The sequence below is a fragment of the Rana temporaria genome, chromosome 4 (genome assembly GCF_905171775.1).
Source record: "Rana temporaria chromosome 4, aRanTem1.1, whole genome shotgun sequence".
In the NCBI taxonomy this organism is placed as follows: domain Eukaryota; kingdom Metazoa; phylum Chordata; class Amphibia; order Anura; family Ranidae; genus Rana; species Rana temporaria.
Window position 1 is genome coordinate 191,320,705 of NC_053492.1, and position 17,900 is coordinate 191,338,604.

General features: G+C 45.5%; 1 protein-coding gene across 3 annotated transcripts in view; it reads right to left on the minus strand.

Moving 5' to 3' along the window:
• Positions 1-17,583, minus strand: part of CCDC50 (coiled-coil domain containing 50) — a 90,603-nt gene extending 73,020 nt beyond the window's left edge. The window contains exon 1 of one of the 3 annotated variants that reach the window (XM_040349560.1): positions 17,331-17,582. In XM_040349560.1, the coding sequence (XP_040205494.1) occupies positions 17,331-17,379 (49 nt within the window). In that variant the 5' untranslated portion in view covers positions 17,380-17,582. Of the gene's footprint in view, positions 1-17,330 lie in introns of all 3 variants that reach the window. The other 2 variants (XM_040349562.1, XM_040349561.1) reach the window with 2 other exon arrangements.
• Between the last annotated feature and the right edge of the window lie 317 nt (positions 17,584-17,900).

Genomic DNA, 17,900 nt, shown 5'->3' on the forward strand with positions numbered 1-17,900 from the left:
CTCATCTATGCAAGAGTGTCGTGTCTCTGCTCCTGCAATCTCCATCAGATAGCTCCATCAGATATCCCCGGAGGCTACAGCAGTTGGAGGCCAAAAAAAAAAAAACACACCACACACACACGGGGGAATTGGAGGGGTAAGAGCCCATTCACACCTTGGCGTTTTGTCGCCTGTAGCGCAACGCGCACAAACGCCAGAGGGACAAAAATACATGCAAGGCTATGGGCATGGTTCACATCTGAACGCCGATGCGCCTGACGCGCATCGCATGTAGTCAATAAAAGTTCCGGACCCTTTTTTGTCGCTCATATCACGCGATATGCGCGTATTTGAGAGTTTCCATTTCCCATAGAAAGTAATGGAAACGCTCGATTCAAGCGACTTGCGCGACAACGGGCGTTTGCTACGGGCGTTTCGTCAATAGAACTTGTCGCCCATGCAGAAGATTAAAAAAATCTACCAACATAGCAACAAGTGATGAAAAGATGATAGTTTTTCCTATTGGCTTAAAAAAAACGTCAAAGTACAAAAACGTCAGACAACGCTGTATGCAATCGCGCATATTAGCATGAATACGCGCGACAAAACGCCGGAAAACTTCGCTATTGCCTACGCCTAGGTGTGAATGCAGCATAAAGTTCCTCTTTAAAGGGGTTGTAAACTCTTGGTGGGGGAAACCAAAAGAAAAAAAAAAACCATGTAAGACAAAAAGGCACAACGAGCCAATATGCATTGCATACAAGCTTATTATGAAATACTTAAAGCGGTGGTTCCCCCTTAAAAACAACATTTTTTTTTCCACTGCCCCCCCACATTCCATCACGATTAATGCTCTTAATATTTTTTTCCTGCTGTACATACCTTAGTACAGCATCTTCACCCGTCCATCCGGGTTGCGAGTCCCGCGGGAGTGGGCGTTCCTCACAGGCTGTTGATTGACGTTTTCCCCAAAAACGAGCTCTCCCCCCATCGCGTAAGCCGCGTCACGGTTGGCGAAAGGAGCCGAACGGCGAGTCGGCGCTATACTGCGCATGCGCATCGCCGTTCGGCTCCTTTCGCCAATCGTGACGCGGCTTACGCGACGGGGGGAGAGCTCGTTTTTGGGCAAAACGTCAATCAACAGCCTGTGAGGAACGCCCACTCCCGCGGGACTCGCAATCCGGATGGACGGGTGAAGATGCTGTACTAAGGTATGTACAGCAGGAAAAAAATATTAAGAGCATTAATCGTGATGGAATGTGGGGGGGCAGTGGAATAAAAAAAATGTTTTTAAGGGGGAACCACCGCTTTAACTTAGAACGAAGCCTTCCAGTGGCTCCCACACACCACTGAGAGGGCCGACATCTTCCCTGGAGTTTCTTCCAGGTTCACGGGCTGTGGCGTCACTCCTGCGCAGGAGCTGCTGGTCATGGCACAGAGCTCTGAAGAAATGGCATAGGCCGTTCCTTTAGACCCCTTTCACACTTAGGCGCTATAACGCTAAAAATGGCACCTGCAAATCGCCCCGATAGAGCCGCTCCTCACACTCCAGTGTGAAAGCCCGAGTGCCTTCACACTGGAGCGGGGCACTGGCAGGACGCTAAAAAAAGTCCTGCTAGCAGCATCTTTGGAGCTGTGAAGGAGCGGTGTGTATATACCGATCCTCCGCCGCTCCTGCCCTTTGAAATTAATGAACACCGCGGCTATACCGCTGGCAAAGCGCTGCTGTAGCGGTGCTTTAAGGGTGGTTTTAACCCTTTTTGGCTGCTAGTGGGGGTTAAAAGAGCCCCGCCAGCGGCCAAATAGCACCAAAAATTGAAGCGCTGCTTTACCGCCGACGCACCCACCACCCCAGTGTGAAAGGGGCCTTAGAGTATATGTGCCAGCGATTTCACTGGCTGAATGAACAGTAAATATCTCCTAAACATTTTATGTTTACACTACCTGTAGGTAAGCCTGATCATACAGTGGGTACGGAAAGTATTCAGACCCCCTTAAATTTTTCACTTTATTTGCCAAAATTATTTAAAGCGGTGGTTCACCCTCCTTAACATCATTATACCATTACATCCGGCATCGTAGCGCGAGCTACGGTATGCCGGTCTTAAATTTTTAATCCCCGTACTCACTGTGCTATCGATCATTGAAGTTTCCGACTCCTGCGGGGAATGGGCGTGCCTATGGAGAGGGAGGATGATTGACGGCCGGCTCTGGCACGTCACGCTCCCCGAAGACAGCCGGAGTAGGTCTCGGCTATTCACGGCGCCTGCGCACAGGCTATGCGCAGGCGCCGTGAAGAGCCAAGCCTAGTTCGGCTATTTCCGGAGGAGCGTGACGTGCCAGGGCCGGCCGTCAATCACCTTCTCTCACCATAGGAACGCCCATTCCCCGGAATCTTCAATGATCCATATCACAGTGAGTACGGGGATAAAAAATGTAAGACCGGCATACCGTAGCTCGCGCTACGATGCCGAATGTAATGGTATAATAAAAAAAAACATTTTTTTTTTTTTTTTAACAGGGTGAACCCCCGCTTTAAGTTCATTTGTTTTCCTCAGTAATGTACACACAGCACCCCATATTGACAGAAAAAAAAAAACACAGAATTGGTGACATTTTTGCAGATTTATTAAAAAGAGGGCCATGTGATATTTCAGTTTTTCTTTAACTTTGAATTTTCTTTTATGAATATTAAAGAGCAAGGCTGTACATGTTAGTGCTCACAGTACATTCCGGAGCAGAAGGAAAAAGAAATAAACAAATGAGATTTCAACAAAAATGTACAGTACATCTTTGGACATTACAAATTGCATAGGGTACGGGGATAAGGGAGAAACTGAGTAGACAACTGTAAATATAAAGAAATAAGTGAGAAGGATTCTACCTTTTTATCAAATGACTCAGTCTACCCAACTTTACGTGAACTATTCTGTATAGGAGGGAGAGTCTAAACTAAGTACCTGACCCAGCAGTCTGATCCGACACCCCTAATGGGAACAAACTGTGTCGGGAAAAAGCTAAAAAAAAAAAATTAAATCTAAACCGCTGAGTAAAATAAAATAATTTCAACAATAGACTCCTGTGTCCTCAAATAGCCCAAGATCTCCCCACCAAAAAAAAAAAAAAAGGAGCGAAGAATCCTACGCATGCTCATGAAGTGTGCAGAAGAGATCTTTTTCTACCAAAGAGAACTTAATAAATGATCTAATTGCTAATAAAATAGCATGGATAACAGAAAAATATGACAGAGAAGAGAATGTACAGGAGAAAGGAGAAGGAAAGATGAAGTAGAAAGAAAAGAAAGTAGAGAATAAAGTTGATTACCAGCTGGAAGGTTAAATATCCGTAGATGGTGTCCTGATACCAGGTGAAAGGGAAACCCCTACGTATTTGGCCCAAGGTTCCCATATGGCCTCAAATAGGTTGTAGGTATTTAAAATAATGCTGACCATTTTTTCCTGAGTCATGACCCAGGATATTTTTCTCTTGGCTGCCAAGATAGAAACTCTTGGATGTTTCCATGCCCCCGCCAGTGTAGATTTGGCTCCCAGAAGCATAAAAGTTATCAACTTCTGCTTGAGTTTGGAGGCCTGAGGAACGTTCGCTCCCAGTAGCGCTACTTGTGGAGATTTTTCCACCGGAACATCTGTAACTTTTCTGATGAGGTGAAAGAACTTGTTCCAAAACCCCCTGATTTTAGGGCAGTCCCACCAGATATGAAGCATTGTGCCCTGGGCTTGGCAATCACGAAAGCATAGTGGGGAGGCAGTTGGAAACATAGAGGCCAGCCTGCTGGGAACTAGGTACCATCTCGTCAGTACCTTCATATTGGCTTCTACCAGGGAAGTATTAACTAATCCTTTAGAGTAGGGGTGCAACGGATCAAAAAACTCACGGATCGGATCGATCCTCGGATCAGATCATTTTCGGATCAGCAAAAAAAAAAAAGGGTCCGTTTTTTCATTGGTCCAAAAAAAAAAAAAAAATAATATATATATATATATATATATATATATATATATATATATATATATATATATATATATATATATATATATATATATATATATATATATATATATATATATATTTTTTGCTGTAAAAACATCAAGATTGTACTTTAAGTCCCAAACAGCCTCACCTGCTTCCTTTTTAATCCACCCCTGTGAATTGCTATTGTGCTCTTTTTTCCCCCTTTCCCCCCCCTCCTCTCACACCAGTGCTTCACTGCTAACATTCCCATTCAGCTTGCTAGAGCCCAGTGCACAGCGTGACACGCCTCCCCGGGGAGGCGTGTCACGCTGGGCTCTGGCAAGCAGACTGGCCGCCGCTCCGGAGCTAGGCCGAAGCCGGGGACTTTCCTAGGCCTAGGCTCCGGAGCGCTCCGCGGATCGCGGGGTGTGCCGATCCGAATGGGGTGGCCCGTTCGGATCACGGATCGGTGACGATCCGTTGCACCCCTACTTTAGAGGCACTTGTCCCTACCTTATGCCACCTTTCCAGGTCCCAGGTCATCTGCAGATCTCTCTCCCATGCCTCCATGTAAGAAAATTTAGAGGATACCTCGGAGAGTGACGTGTATATTATGGAGATTCCCCCTTTGTGTTCCATCATTTGTTTACACCATCGTTCATAACTAGTGGGAGTTGGTGAGCCCGAGTTGTCGCTCCAAAAGGACGTCACAAAGTGAAGAATTTGGGTGTATCGAAGTCTTTCAGATTGAGGCAAGCCCCATTTCCTCACACAATACTCCAGTGAGAGCGGGCCAGAGGAAGAAAGGAGATCACCTATTCTATAGATCCCCTTGTCTAGCCACCATTGAAATGCTGAAGTGTTCATTCCCAGTGCAAACTGAGGGTTGTGGAAAATTTGCGTTAGAGGCCTAGCCTCCGACACCAGAGAAGGAAGATGTCTCAGACCATCCCATAGTTTAAATGATTGTGACAATGTAGGAGACAGTATTGCGGGTCTGGATTTCTGGGGTAACCAAAATAGGCTCTCCAAAGAAAGGCCAGGGACCGCTAAACTCTCTATATCAATCCACTCTGGCTTCTCACATTTCGCATATACGGAAGATAATTGGGCCAATCTAGCTGCTTTATTTCAGTTTTTCAAAGTATTCAGACCCTTTGCTGTGACACTCATATATGTAACTCAGGTGCTGTCCATTTCTTCTGATCATCCTAGAGTAAGGTGACCAGATTTTTAAAATGAAATCCAGGGACATATTTTTTCTTTACTAGTAATGGCAACAATCAGCGACTCTCTGCCCGTCACCTCCCGCCTCACAGCCTCTCAAGTCTTGCTCTTCGGGCCCCGGCTACTACTGGATGGGGAGCGGAGAAAGATCACTCCGCCAGGGAAGGCAAGGAGATAGGCAGGTAGCTGGCCAGGATCCGAGCCAAGGCAGAAAAACATGCGAGCGAAGCTGAATGGGCATGCGCCCGAAACTGAAGAAATATTCCCTCCGCTCCGATCAGCACATGATTGATCATCAGAAAGGGGCACAGATAATGGGAAAAATACAACCCCCCTATGCTAGTAGGCACGGCAGAGCGGGGGTGTGCAATTCAAATTTTTTTATTTTAATTCTGCACTGATTGTCTTTGAAATTGCCCCTGCCCCCTATTAAATCCAATCTGGGGACAAAACCAGGGACAGACTTTGTCCGGGGACAGTGTCCTCAATCAGGGGACTGTCCCCTGAAACTGGGGATGTCTGGTCACCCTAAATTAGAGATGGTTCTACACCTTTGAGTCCAGCTGTGTTTGATTATACTGATTGGACTGGATTAGGAAAGCCACACACCTGTCTATACAAGACCTTACAGCTCACAGTGCAAATGAGAATCATGAGGTCTGTCTGCTCAGAGACAGAATTGTGGCAAGGCACAGATCTGACCAAAAAAAATAAATAAAATTCTGCTGCACTTAAGAGCACAGTGGCCTCCATAATCCTTAAATGGAAGACTATTGGGACAACCAGAACCCTTCCTAGAGCTGGCTGTCCGGCCAAACTGAGCTATCGGGGGAGAAGAGCCTTGGTGAGAGAGGTAAAGAAGAACCCAAAGATCACTGTGGCTGAGCTCCAGAGATGCAGTCGGGAGATGGGAGAAAGTCAACCATCACTGCAGCGCATCACCAGTCAGGGCTTTATGGCAGAGTGGCCCAACGGAAGCCTCTCGTCAGTGCAATACACATGAAAGCCTGCATGGAGTTTGCTACAAAAACACCTGAAGGACTCCGAGATGGTTAGAAATAAGATTCTCTGGTCTGATGAGACCACAATGGAACTTTTTGGCCTTAATTCTAAGCAGTATGTGTGGAGAAAAACAGGCACTGCTCATCACCTGTCAAATACAGTCCCAACAGTGAAGCATGGTGGTGGCAGCATTATGCTGTGAGGGTGTTTTTCAGCTACAGAGACAGGATGACTGGTTGCAATTGAGGGGAAGATGAATGCGGTCAAGTACAGGGATATCCTGGACGAAAACCTTCTCCAGAGTGCTCAGGTCTCAGACTGGGCCGAAGGTTTACCTTCCAACAAGACAATGACCCTAAGCACACAGCTAAAATAACGAAGGAGTGGCTTCACAACAACTCCGTGACTGTTCTTGAATGACCCAGCCGGAGCCCTGACTTAAACCCAATTGAGCATCTCTGGAGAGACCTAAAAATGGCTGTCCACCAACGTTTACCATCCAACCTAACAGAACTGGAGAATATCTGCAAGGAGGAATGGCAGAGGATCCCCAAATCCAGGTGTGAAAAACTTGTTGCATCTTTCCCAAAAAGACTCATGGCTGCATTAGATCAAAAGGGCTTCTACTAAATACCGGAAGACGACATAGGCACCTGACACATCTGCAAATGACAGATAACATTTTATAGTGGCTGCTCTAGCTCTACATGAGGAAGACTGTAATCAATGAAGCATGAATGGTATGTACTATATTGTACTTTCCAGTACAGTCTGTGTTTAAATATTTGCCCTATCATAACAGTCTTGTGAATTAATTCAAAAAGGAAGTAAAAGCTTTAAAACTTTAAACCAAAAACAAACAAACACAGGAAAGCAGAGCACTCCCAGCAAAGAAAACGAATAAGGTTGGGTCCACACCTAAAACGGAGCACATGTACACACGTTACTTCACAACTTGTGTTAGGGAGCCCATTATAATTAATGGGCTGCCCTAAATAATATTATTACAGTAAAACCTTGGTTTGAGAGCGTTTTGCAAGACAAGCAACTTTTTTTTTTATAAATTTTGACTTGATATACAACTGATTATAAAAGAGAAGAGAGGCGCCTCCAAGTGTAGCAAAATGGTTACAATTAATGAAGGTACAACCTTTAGCATCTTATTGCTACACTTAGGAGGCGCATCTCTTCTCTTTTAGGCCCCTTTCACACGGACGGACCATTCAGGTTCGCCTGTCAGTTTTGACAGTGGACCTGAACGGCCGCTACATGCATCTCTATGGAGTGTCGGATTTTAGAGGAGACATGTCCGCCGACATCCGACCCGTTTCGATCCGCTAAAAACAGACTTATGGGGATACATCCCCATCCGTCCATGGCAGATCGGATCAGATCGCTCCATAGGAAACAGAGGCGCCCGACAAGCCCCTCCCCGCTCAGCGAGCAGAGAGGAGCTTGCTGATCTCCCACTGAGCTGGCGGGAGCAGGCGGACTCTGTAGCGACGGAGTCCACCTAGTGTGAAAGGAGCCTTATACTCTGTAGCTCCTGAATTTTCCTTCTAATCCCCTTGTGGAAGGACCCCGAAGTCGTGCCACCCCAGTGTGAACCGGCTCTTAGTGCACACCATTAGATATGCTTGCTATAGCTTTAACCACTTTCCGCCCGGTCAATGGACAATTGATGTCCGGGAAGTGGTTGTGAAATCCTGACTGGACCATTGACGTCCTGCAGGATTTCATGTTTGGGCGCGCAGCGATTGGTGATGCGGGGTGTCAATCTGACACCCTGCATCTCCGATCTTGGTAAAGAGACTCCGGTGGAGGCCCTTTACCACGTGATCACCCGTGTCCAATCACGGCTGATCACGATGTAAACAGGAAGAGCCGTTGATGGCTCTTCCTCACCTCGCGTCTGACAGACGCGAGTAGAGGAGAGCCGATCGGCGGCTCTCCTGACAGGGGGGGTTTGCGCTGATTGTTTATCAGCGCAGCCCGCCCCCCCCTCGGATGCCCACACTGGACCACCAGGAAAGGACAGTAAAAAAAAAAAAAAAAAAGAGAATAGATGCCAATCAGTGCCCATGGGGCTCTGACTGGCAAAATGTGACTGGCACTGGGATAAACAAGTGATGCCCAGCAATGCCATCACTGCCGCCCCTCAGTGTCCATCAGTGCCACCCTTCAGTGTCCATCAGTGTCACCCTTCAGTGCCCACCTATCACTGCCACCCATAAGTGCCCATCAGTGCCACCTGTCAGTGTCCGACAGTGCCGCCTCACCGGTGCTCATAGTCGAAGGAGAAAACGTACTTATTTACCCATAAAAGTTGCAGAAAAAAATAAAAATTTAATTTCTTTCAAAATTTTCGGTCTTTTTTTAGTTGTTGCGCAAAAAATAATCGCAGAGGTGATCAAATACCACCAAAAGAAAGCTCTATTTGTTGGAGCAAAATTATAAAAAAATTGTTTGGGTACAGTGTAGCATGACCGCGCAATTGTCATTCAAAATGCGACAGCGCTGATAGCTGAAAATTGGCTTGGGCAGGAAGGTGCGCAAGTGCCTGGTATGGAAGTGGTTAAACAAGCATTTTGCAGATATTAATAGTGCAGCACTGATGACAGACTGGAGTTTTTTTAATTCAAAAATAAAAATGTGATATATTGCCGGTTAACCAGCTTAACGGCTGCATTTTATTTTTGTAGGCTTAGTCTTTCTTTATTTTCACATGGTGTTCTGGCCAGAAGCACACTTCCTGTCTTAGGCTAGGTTCACACTTATGAATTATTCAGCAAGTTTGCCGATTTGCAGAAACACACTATAGTCCATTTAACATTAATTATTATGGGTCACCTTGACATCTATGCAGTGGTGCATTTTTTGGAAAGTTGTAGGTGTTTTTTTTTTACATGCTGCATTTTTGGCTCCATAGACTTAAGTCTCAAAAATGCATTAACTGTCCATGCATAGATGTGAACCTATGCCTTAGGGCAGGAGTGTTTTTTTTCCCCAGCATCAAAAGCGCACGGACAGTAGGTTATATGGTTTCCAATGGCACAGTTCACACCAGTGTGGTCAGTTCCAGAAAAAATAAAAATAAAAAAGGAGAACGAGAAAAGGTTGCATTTTTTCAGCACGGAACTGTACTGGAACACGGAAAAATGCATCAAAAAAGCACTGAACGCAGCTGAATGCACCAAAAACACACATATCCTTATTTAAAGCGAAGTTCCAGCCGTTTTTGTGTTTATTAAGCAGCTACAAAAAAAAAAAAGTAGCTGCTGACTTTTAAAAAAACGCACACCCAACCACCTGTCCCAAGATTCAGCAATGCGGCCACCTGAACCCTCGGCTCTCTCTCGTCTCCCTCCAGCATTGTAAGTGTGGGCACCCGGCTGTGACAGCTTGCAGCTTTATAGCCGGGTGCGCACTGCGCCTCCTCAATGGCCGGGCACTCTGTGACGTGTCCCAGAAAATTTCAGAGAGGAAGGGGGAGAGGAGAACTTCTGCTTGAGTCGCATAGGCGGCCCAAACGGAAGTGGGAGCTAGGTACCCACTCCCCCCACCACCCCCAAAAAAACAACTTTTGGGTGAACTCCATTTTAAGGGTAAGGGAAGCAGAAAACAGATAAAAAAATGCAAGCACTGAATTTTTTCTGCGTTTGTGATGCATTTCCGCTGCGTTTCCAATAAAAAAAATAAAAAAACCCTGACCCTTCCCAAAAAGCGCACCGGTGGAAAACGCACAGATGTGAATGTGGCCCATAGGAAACTATGTTAAAAAGGACTGTAGTGAGTTTCTGCAAAAAACTAAAAACACACTTCAAAATGCATAGATGTGAGCCAGGTCTAAAAGGTGTCTCCACTCTGGATGGTGGAGTAACAGAGCCACCTTTGGACAGCAGCATGATCAGTCTGGAGAGTGGGTAGTATTAAACCTGGTACACACGTTTTTTTTTTGGATTGAACTTAAAAAAAAAAAAAAAAACTGACAGCTCAAGTTGGAGCAATAGAAAAAAGGGAAACCGCTCTTAGGCTGGGTTCACACTACGGTTTTCCCGTCCGTCAGCCGCATACGATTTCAGTATTGAAAACGTACGGGCCCGGACGGGAAAACGTATAGGTAGAGAATGCATTGCAAATCGTATGCACTCAGATGCATCCGGGTGCGTACGATTTGCTGGCAAAACGTTTTTTAAACGTACGCAAAACAGTGTTCAACCACGGTTTTGCGGTCGTTTTTAAAACAGTATGGCAAACGCATACGTTTTCCTTTAACATTAATGTCAATGGAAAACGCACATGTGTGCGGTTCCATACGTTCCCGTCCGTTTCAGCCGCATACGGTTTTTCATATAAATCGTATGCGGCTGACGGACGGGAAAACCGTAGTGTGAACCCAGCCTAAGACCAAAATCCTAAAAGGAAACGCCCTATACAACCTTCAGGTGCAGGCTCTGCTGAGAAAAAACAATCCTGGACGGCCGCACACCATTGAAAGGCATCTTTATTAAATCTTGAAAGAACAGATAAAATCTAAAACAGTTGCTACATGTTTAGCAGGAGCATATCGCTGAGATGTTTCACACCGTATGTAGGTGCTTAGTCATAGGTCGGAGCCGTTGTACTAACTATGCGATGGCGGCAGGTCAGCGCACCTGCTGCATGTTGCGGGAGCGTGCCCACAGGTCGGGCGGACTTGATGTTCGCTGGCAACCCGCGATCAACTAGTGCAGTGGCAAAATGGGGGGGGGGGGGGTATCTACCAGTGTAAACAAACGGATCCCCATTCTGACAGGAAACATGACAGCTCTACTGTTCCCAGTGATCTCTGTAATATATCCGACAGCCCATCCCCCCTACAGTTAGAACACGCTGAGGGAACACCCCCCTTACTGTTAACCCCTTCACTGCCAGTGTCGTTTTTACATTGATTAGTGCATTTTTATAGCACCGGTCCCAAAAAAGTGTAATTTGGGGTTAGATTTGTCTGCTGCCATTCCTAGTAAAAGCAATAAAAACTTTTTAATTTTTTTTTTTTTAAAGTCCCTAAATCTACCCCATAGTTTGTAGACAGGATAAGTTTTGCACAAACCAATCAATGCTTATTGCATTTTTTTCTTTTTTACCAAAAATATGTAAAATAATATATATATATCTTCCAAAACTGATGAATAAAATTAGTTGTTTTATATATTTGGGGGGTATATGTATTATAGCAAAAAGTAAAGACAATTATCGCTCTTTGTATGTTTAGAGCGCAGGAAAAAAAAAATGCAGAAGTGATCAAATACCACAAAAAAAAAATAAAAAAATTGTGGGGAAAAAAAAAGAATTTTGTTTTGGTTCAGCGTCGCATGACCGTGCAATTGATGGTCAAAGTTATGCAGTGCCGTATCGCAAAAAATTGCACGGTCAAGGGGGGGGGGGGTCCTTTCGGCCCTTAAAGTAGTTAGTTAAATACATTTTTAACTGCAGCAATCTCTCTCTCTGATTTTTCTTTATATGGCCTGTGGGACAGCCTGATTGCTTGGCACTTCAACTAATTTACTGTGTTGCTCCTTACCCAGAGCACATATACACACACACACACACACACACACACAGATATTATTAATAATAATATTATATATATATATATATATATATATATATATATATATATATATATATATATATATAATCAATTGAATTTCAAAAAATAAAGTCTACCTAAAAGGCAAGAACATTGGTTTTGGTTAGTATGGAAGCATTAGAACCCCAGTCAGGTCTTCTATTGCCCCTCTTATTGAACTTCAGGCTCCATTCACATGGAGTGGCTGAGGAAAGTGTGCTATGGTCACTGAAAGCGGGGGTTCACCCTATCGACGAAAAAAAAAAAAAAAAATTTATTTTACCATAAAATCAGGCATTGTAGCGCGAGCTACAGTATGCCTGTCCCGAATTTTTTACCCCCGTACTCACCTTGTTCTCGTAGATTGAAGATACCGGGGAATGGGCGTGCCTATGGAGACGGAGGATGATTGACGGCCGGCTCCGGCGCGTCACGCTTCTCCGGAAATAGCCGAAATAGGCTTGGTCTTCACGACGCGTGCGCATAACCTGTGCGCAGGCGCCGTGAAGAGCCGAGACCTACTCCGGCTGTCTTCGGGGAGAGTGACGTGCCAGGGCCGGCCGTCAATCATCCTCCCTCTCCATAGGCACGCCCATTCCCCGCGGGAGCCGAAAAATACGATCTCCGATTACAAGGTGAGTCCGGGGTTAAAAAAATCGGGACAGGCATACTGTAGCTCGCGCTACAATGCCTGTCTCGATGGTAAAATGTGTCGGGGGGGGGGTGAACTACCGCTTGAAGGAAGCTTAACCGCCTACAAACTGGCTGATTAGCTACGCCTAGTTTTCATGCAGCCAGTAATGCCATGAAGGCCCTGTTCAGATCTGTCGATTTTGGATTGCCAGCAGAAATCGCCACAATTCTGCATCGCACTGCAATGTTGACAAAACACATCACGCATGTCTGGGTGCCATTCAGGTGTAATGGCACCTCAAACGCAGTGCGGTTTGGTAGCTTTGCGTGAAGCTTGTCACCTAAAAGAAACTCCTGCTTTGCCGGGATTTATCGTGCGGCAAAACCGCACCATATTTCAGGTGCCATTAAAAATGGATGACACTCAAATACGCATGGTGTGTTTTGCCACTATTGCAGTGCGATTTGGTACACACTAGAGCTGCACAATTAATCGTTAAAAAAATGTGATCTCGATTCAACCCCCCCGACGATCTCCAATGCAAAGTTTGCCGATTCTTTCATATAACAAGTGGAGAGACTTTATCTGCTTACTCAGCTGGCAAAAGAAAATATTCGGGCAGTCTGCCAAGTTCTTAACAGGAAACATTGTAACTAATGCTTCCATCTTAGCTCAACAGGCTAAACGTGTGTGTGTGTGTAAAGTCTGCCAAGTTTGTAACAACATGAAACATTGTAACTACCTTCCTGAGCAAACTTCTGTGTGTAAATGCAGGAACTTTAACTAGGGCAAAAATCGATTTGAATCTAGAATCGAGTTGAGAGGTCAAATCGATTTCTTTTTTTTTTACCAGGACCGGCGTTGACACCGCGCCGGCCCTGAGGAACTGCGGGCAGGACTTTTTAGGCTAGTTCGAACCCACGGCCTCGCCTAAAAACTCCTGCCCGCAGCTCCTCAGGACCAGCGCGGTGTCCATAAAAAAATGCAGATCTTTTTTTTGAGAAAATCGCCCAGCTCCAAGTTTAACCACTTAAAGTCCAAATCTTTTTCTGACATTATATATATTTTAGCAGATACCCTAGGGAATAAAATGGCAATTTCTGCAATATTTTATGTCGCACTGTATTTGCCCAGCAGTCTTTCAAATGCAATTTGGGAAAATATACACTTCAATGAATACAAAAAAAAAAAAATGGAACAGTAAAGTTAGCACGATGTTTTTTGTTTTAATGTGAAAGGTGATGTTACGTCACGAGAATCGTGATCCGTCTTCTAAGAAAAAAAAATTGTGATTCTCATTTTAGCCAGAATGGTGCAGCTCTAGTACCCACCTGTCAGCCATGTCTTGTCTCACACACACTGGGGGAGATTTACTAAAACTGGAGCACTCAGAATCTGGTGCAGCTGTGCATGGTAGCCAATCAGCTTCTAACTTCAGCTTGTTTAAATTAAGCTTTGGCAATAAAACCTGGAAGTAAATTGGTTTCTAGGTAGAGCTGCACCATATGTTTGCACTCTCCAGTCTTAGTAAATAAACCCCCATTGTGTACATGCAACATTTGTTCCGCCAGCCAGAAACAACCGATTCTTGCCAACAATCACCTGTGAGAATGTGGCCTCACTCTCGGTTTGTTCTATCTGTAACATTCTAGGGGTGTCCTTTAAAAAGAGATTAAACAGCACAGTGCTTGTGCTGTGTATTCTGCCCCTCTTTAAATTGTAAACAAACAAACAAACACATACATACCCCTGAATCTGCCACTTCCTGTATCTCTTCTGACCACGATAAACCGGGGCTAGGTAGCCCTGACCACTGTGGTCAAAGTGCCCCCCTCCATCATACGCTGCACTCCCCCTCTTTTCTGCCTCTCAGCTCCCTCTCTCTCTCTGCTCTATCCCTCCCCACACACACTATTATTGAAAAAACAAATTGTTACTGCCAGCCTTTCTATTAGAGGCTGGCATACCATACTGTAAATCCTTTATAAAAACGAGCATTCTAAAATGGCCATTTACAGCTGTCTTCAGGCCGGTCACGTGACTCTCAGCCGCTTTACAGCTCTGAGACAAGGCTTCTGCAGGAGGAGCCGAGCGGCCACATGATCTCCCCGGCTGATGTTAGAAGGAGATCACGGTCCCTCCTGTAGTAGCCGCGTACCAGAGCTGAAAAGCGGCCGTGAGTCACGTGACCAGCCTGAAGACGGCCCTAAATAGCCATTTAGAATGCTTGTTTTTATAAAGAATATACACAGTGTGGTATGCCAGCCTCTAATAGAGTGGCTGGCAGTTTTTAATAAAAAGGCTTAAAACACTTTAAAAAACAGTATTAGGCTTCATGCTGCACACTGGATGACACAAAAGCTTGAGGCTCAAAAACGCTCAGACACTGGATAGACATTTTTTAGCATCAGAGTTGAAAAACTCCTCTTCAAACACAGTGGTTCCGGGGGGATGGTTGGGGGCTTCAGCCTGATAACGCTCCTGCCAAAATGCATAGAGAACAGCCTATGTATGCATGGACACATTGGATAACATGCTGGGGAGTTTACAGGCTGCAGAAAAAAAAAAAAAAAAACACCTGACACCCAAAACAGCAGCTTTAAAAACGCCCAGTGTGCATGAGGCCTTAAGAGCCGGTTCACACAGGGGCGAGTGAGCCGACTGACAAGTCGCGCTCCGCTCTGTTCAATAGAACCAGTCTATGCAAGTCGCTCCGACTTAAAAAAAAAGGTTCTTGTACGACTTTGGGGGCGACTCGCCTTGCCGAGTCTCCCCCAAAGTCGTGCCGCCCTTGTGTGAACCGGCTCTAAAAGGGTATGTAAAGGTTCGTTTTTAAAGAAAACAAACAAAAAAATAAAAACCATGTCATGCTTACCTCCTCTGTGCAGTTGGTTTTGCACATAGTGGCCCTGATCCTCCTCTTCTGAGGTCCCTCAGCGGCGCTCCTGGCCCCTCCTCTTCTCGAGTGCCATGTTGGAAAGCCGCTCTCCCTCAGGGCACTTGTGCAGGCAGACTCCCATGTCCTGCTGCTGCGTCCACTGACACACAGACAGCAGGACTCGGGCTCGCCCCCCTGGCTAACGCGTCATTGGATTTGATTGACAGCAGCGGGAGCCAATGGCTGCACTGCTATCAATCTATCCAATGAGGACCCAAGACAATGGCTGGAGCTGCTGTGCTCATCCCCGTTGCTGGAAAGACCGGGTTCAGATAAGTAAAAGGGGGCTCTGGGGAGCTGCTGCATCACAGAAGAATGTTTTTCACTTTAATGCATAGAACGTATTAAGGTGAAAAACCTTGAGGGTTTACAATTTCTTTAAACCAAGAAGCAAATCTTTATTATATTGCAGCTTACCAATTCATAGATGTGATGGCTGTATTAGATTTGTTTTAGACTTTCAATTATTTTCATCTGGTGATCCAGCCAGTAAGTCTGTTTTTCAAAAGAACAAGCTCTCCAGCAGAATGTATCAGTTTACAAGAATAAGACAAACCATTTAAAAAGGTTGTAAAGTCATAAGGTTTTTAATCCTAATTCAATAAGATAAAAAGTCTTCTGTGTGCAGCAGCCCCCTAATACTTACCCGAGCCCCATCTCTGTTTAGCGATGTCCACGAGTGTCTCAGCCACCCGGGACTCTCCCTCCTGACTGGCTGAGACACAGCAGTGGCGACATTGGCTAACTGACTTTGACAGGGAGCCAATCGGGAGAGAGAGGGGGCATGGCCAAACCGCAGCTCTGTGTCTGAATGGACACAGGGAGCCATGACTTGGGTGCCCCCGATAGCAATTTGCTTGCTGTGGGGGCACTCAACAGAGAAGAGGGGTCAGGAGCAGCGAAGATGGACCCAAGAAGAGGAGGATCCGTGCTGCTCTGAGCAAAAACCAATTTCATAGAACGCATTTGTTTGTTTTTTTAGAAAAAACAAACAAAACACAAGACTTTACAATCGCTTTAACACTGATAGAGGTGCTTATAACCAGCAGCTTTTATTTACAAAAAACTTCTTCTTAAAAACAAAAGACATGTGTGCTGGTTATAAAGTGTGAGCTTCAGTTTGCCTTCAATTTGTTAGTTTATCTAAATCTGCTAATCCACCCAACACTCTCCTCCCCTAAACTGACAAGTCTGCTGTGCCTCCTGTCTAGTTCATCCAGAATTCTCTCTCACTTAGGCTTCATGCACACATTTTTTATGCTAAACAAGAGGTTACTGACCAGATCATCAGGCAAAAAAAAACAAAATTTGCAGCCACCACACCTAATGATTGCTGAGCTGCAATATATTACATTTTTGGTTTTGAGTTTAACCCCTCGTTGGCATTGTGCGAATTCAGAGCCACAGTCAGTTTCAAAAGTGGCAAGTCAGTGCGATTTGGAAGACATCTATGCGGTTCCTACACAGAGGTCTATGTAAGTTGCACCCAAAAATCGCCAAAAGCAGTGCAAATCAATGCGGCACCACAAAGTTGGTGTCGCACCCATCTGAACAGTGCGATTGCCGACAATGGTCGCGACTCATCATGCGATTTGACCCGTCAAGTGGCTCCAATGTGAACGAAGGCCAATACTACTTTAACTCTTACTCTTCTGTAGCCAACATGGGAAAAAGTTTTGCCTTTATATAGAAGGTTGTCAGAGTTGGAGGAACACAGACCCAGAATAAGAGCGTGCTCATGAGAGATCTGACAAGTCATTTGTATTCCAAATACTAAGCAATGAGCAGTGTAAGCAGTGCATACAGAGCCCTATGGGCAGGACATATAGAGGGGAATCTCCTATAGATCACACAGAGGGCCTATCACCACCACCTACAATCATAGGAGTGCTGGGGGATGGAAGGGTTAATAGACAGGGGAGATCGGTGGAGGAGGGGCGCACACACACAGATCCCCCTCCATGTACCTTCTTTGACTCCTGGCAGCTTGGAGCTGTCGATGCTGATGTCGGTCATGGTCGCAGTGTATATACTCTGTAGGGATCCTGTCTTGTAGCAGAGGGAAGGCGATCTCCGGCTGTCATTGGTGGCCGCTGGGATCCCTGAGTGACACGATCGCTCCGATCCCCGGGATGACGGGATACGATGGAATCGGGAGACGCGTATGGCAAGACAGACGGGACAAAATCCGTGCGGGGCGGGGCTGGCCGAACAATCGCATGACGTCACCCAGGCACGGCAGGCCGCGGTGTAACTCTTGCGCTGCCCATTAGAGGGATGTTCCCAGTGTGTGTGTGTTTTCACTGATCCCTCTCCTTCCTACAGACAGGGCGGACACCGACACAAACATGCTGTGTGCCTATGGAATGTCTCTGTACATAAATCATTCATTACATTCATCAAACTAACTTACCTGGAGCCAGAAGACAGGTAGATCTACAGTGCCCAGAAAAAGTATTCACACCCCTTGAAATGTTCCACATGTTGTCATGTTACAACCAAAATCGTAAATGTATTTTATGTGATAGACCAACACA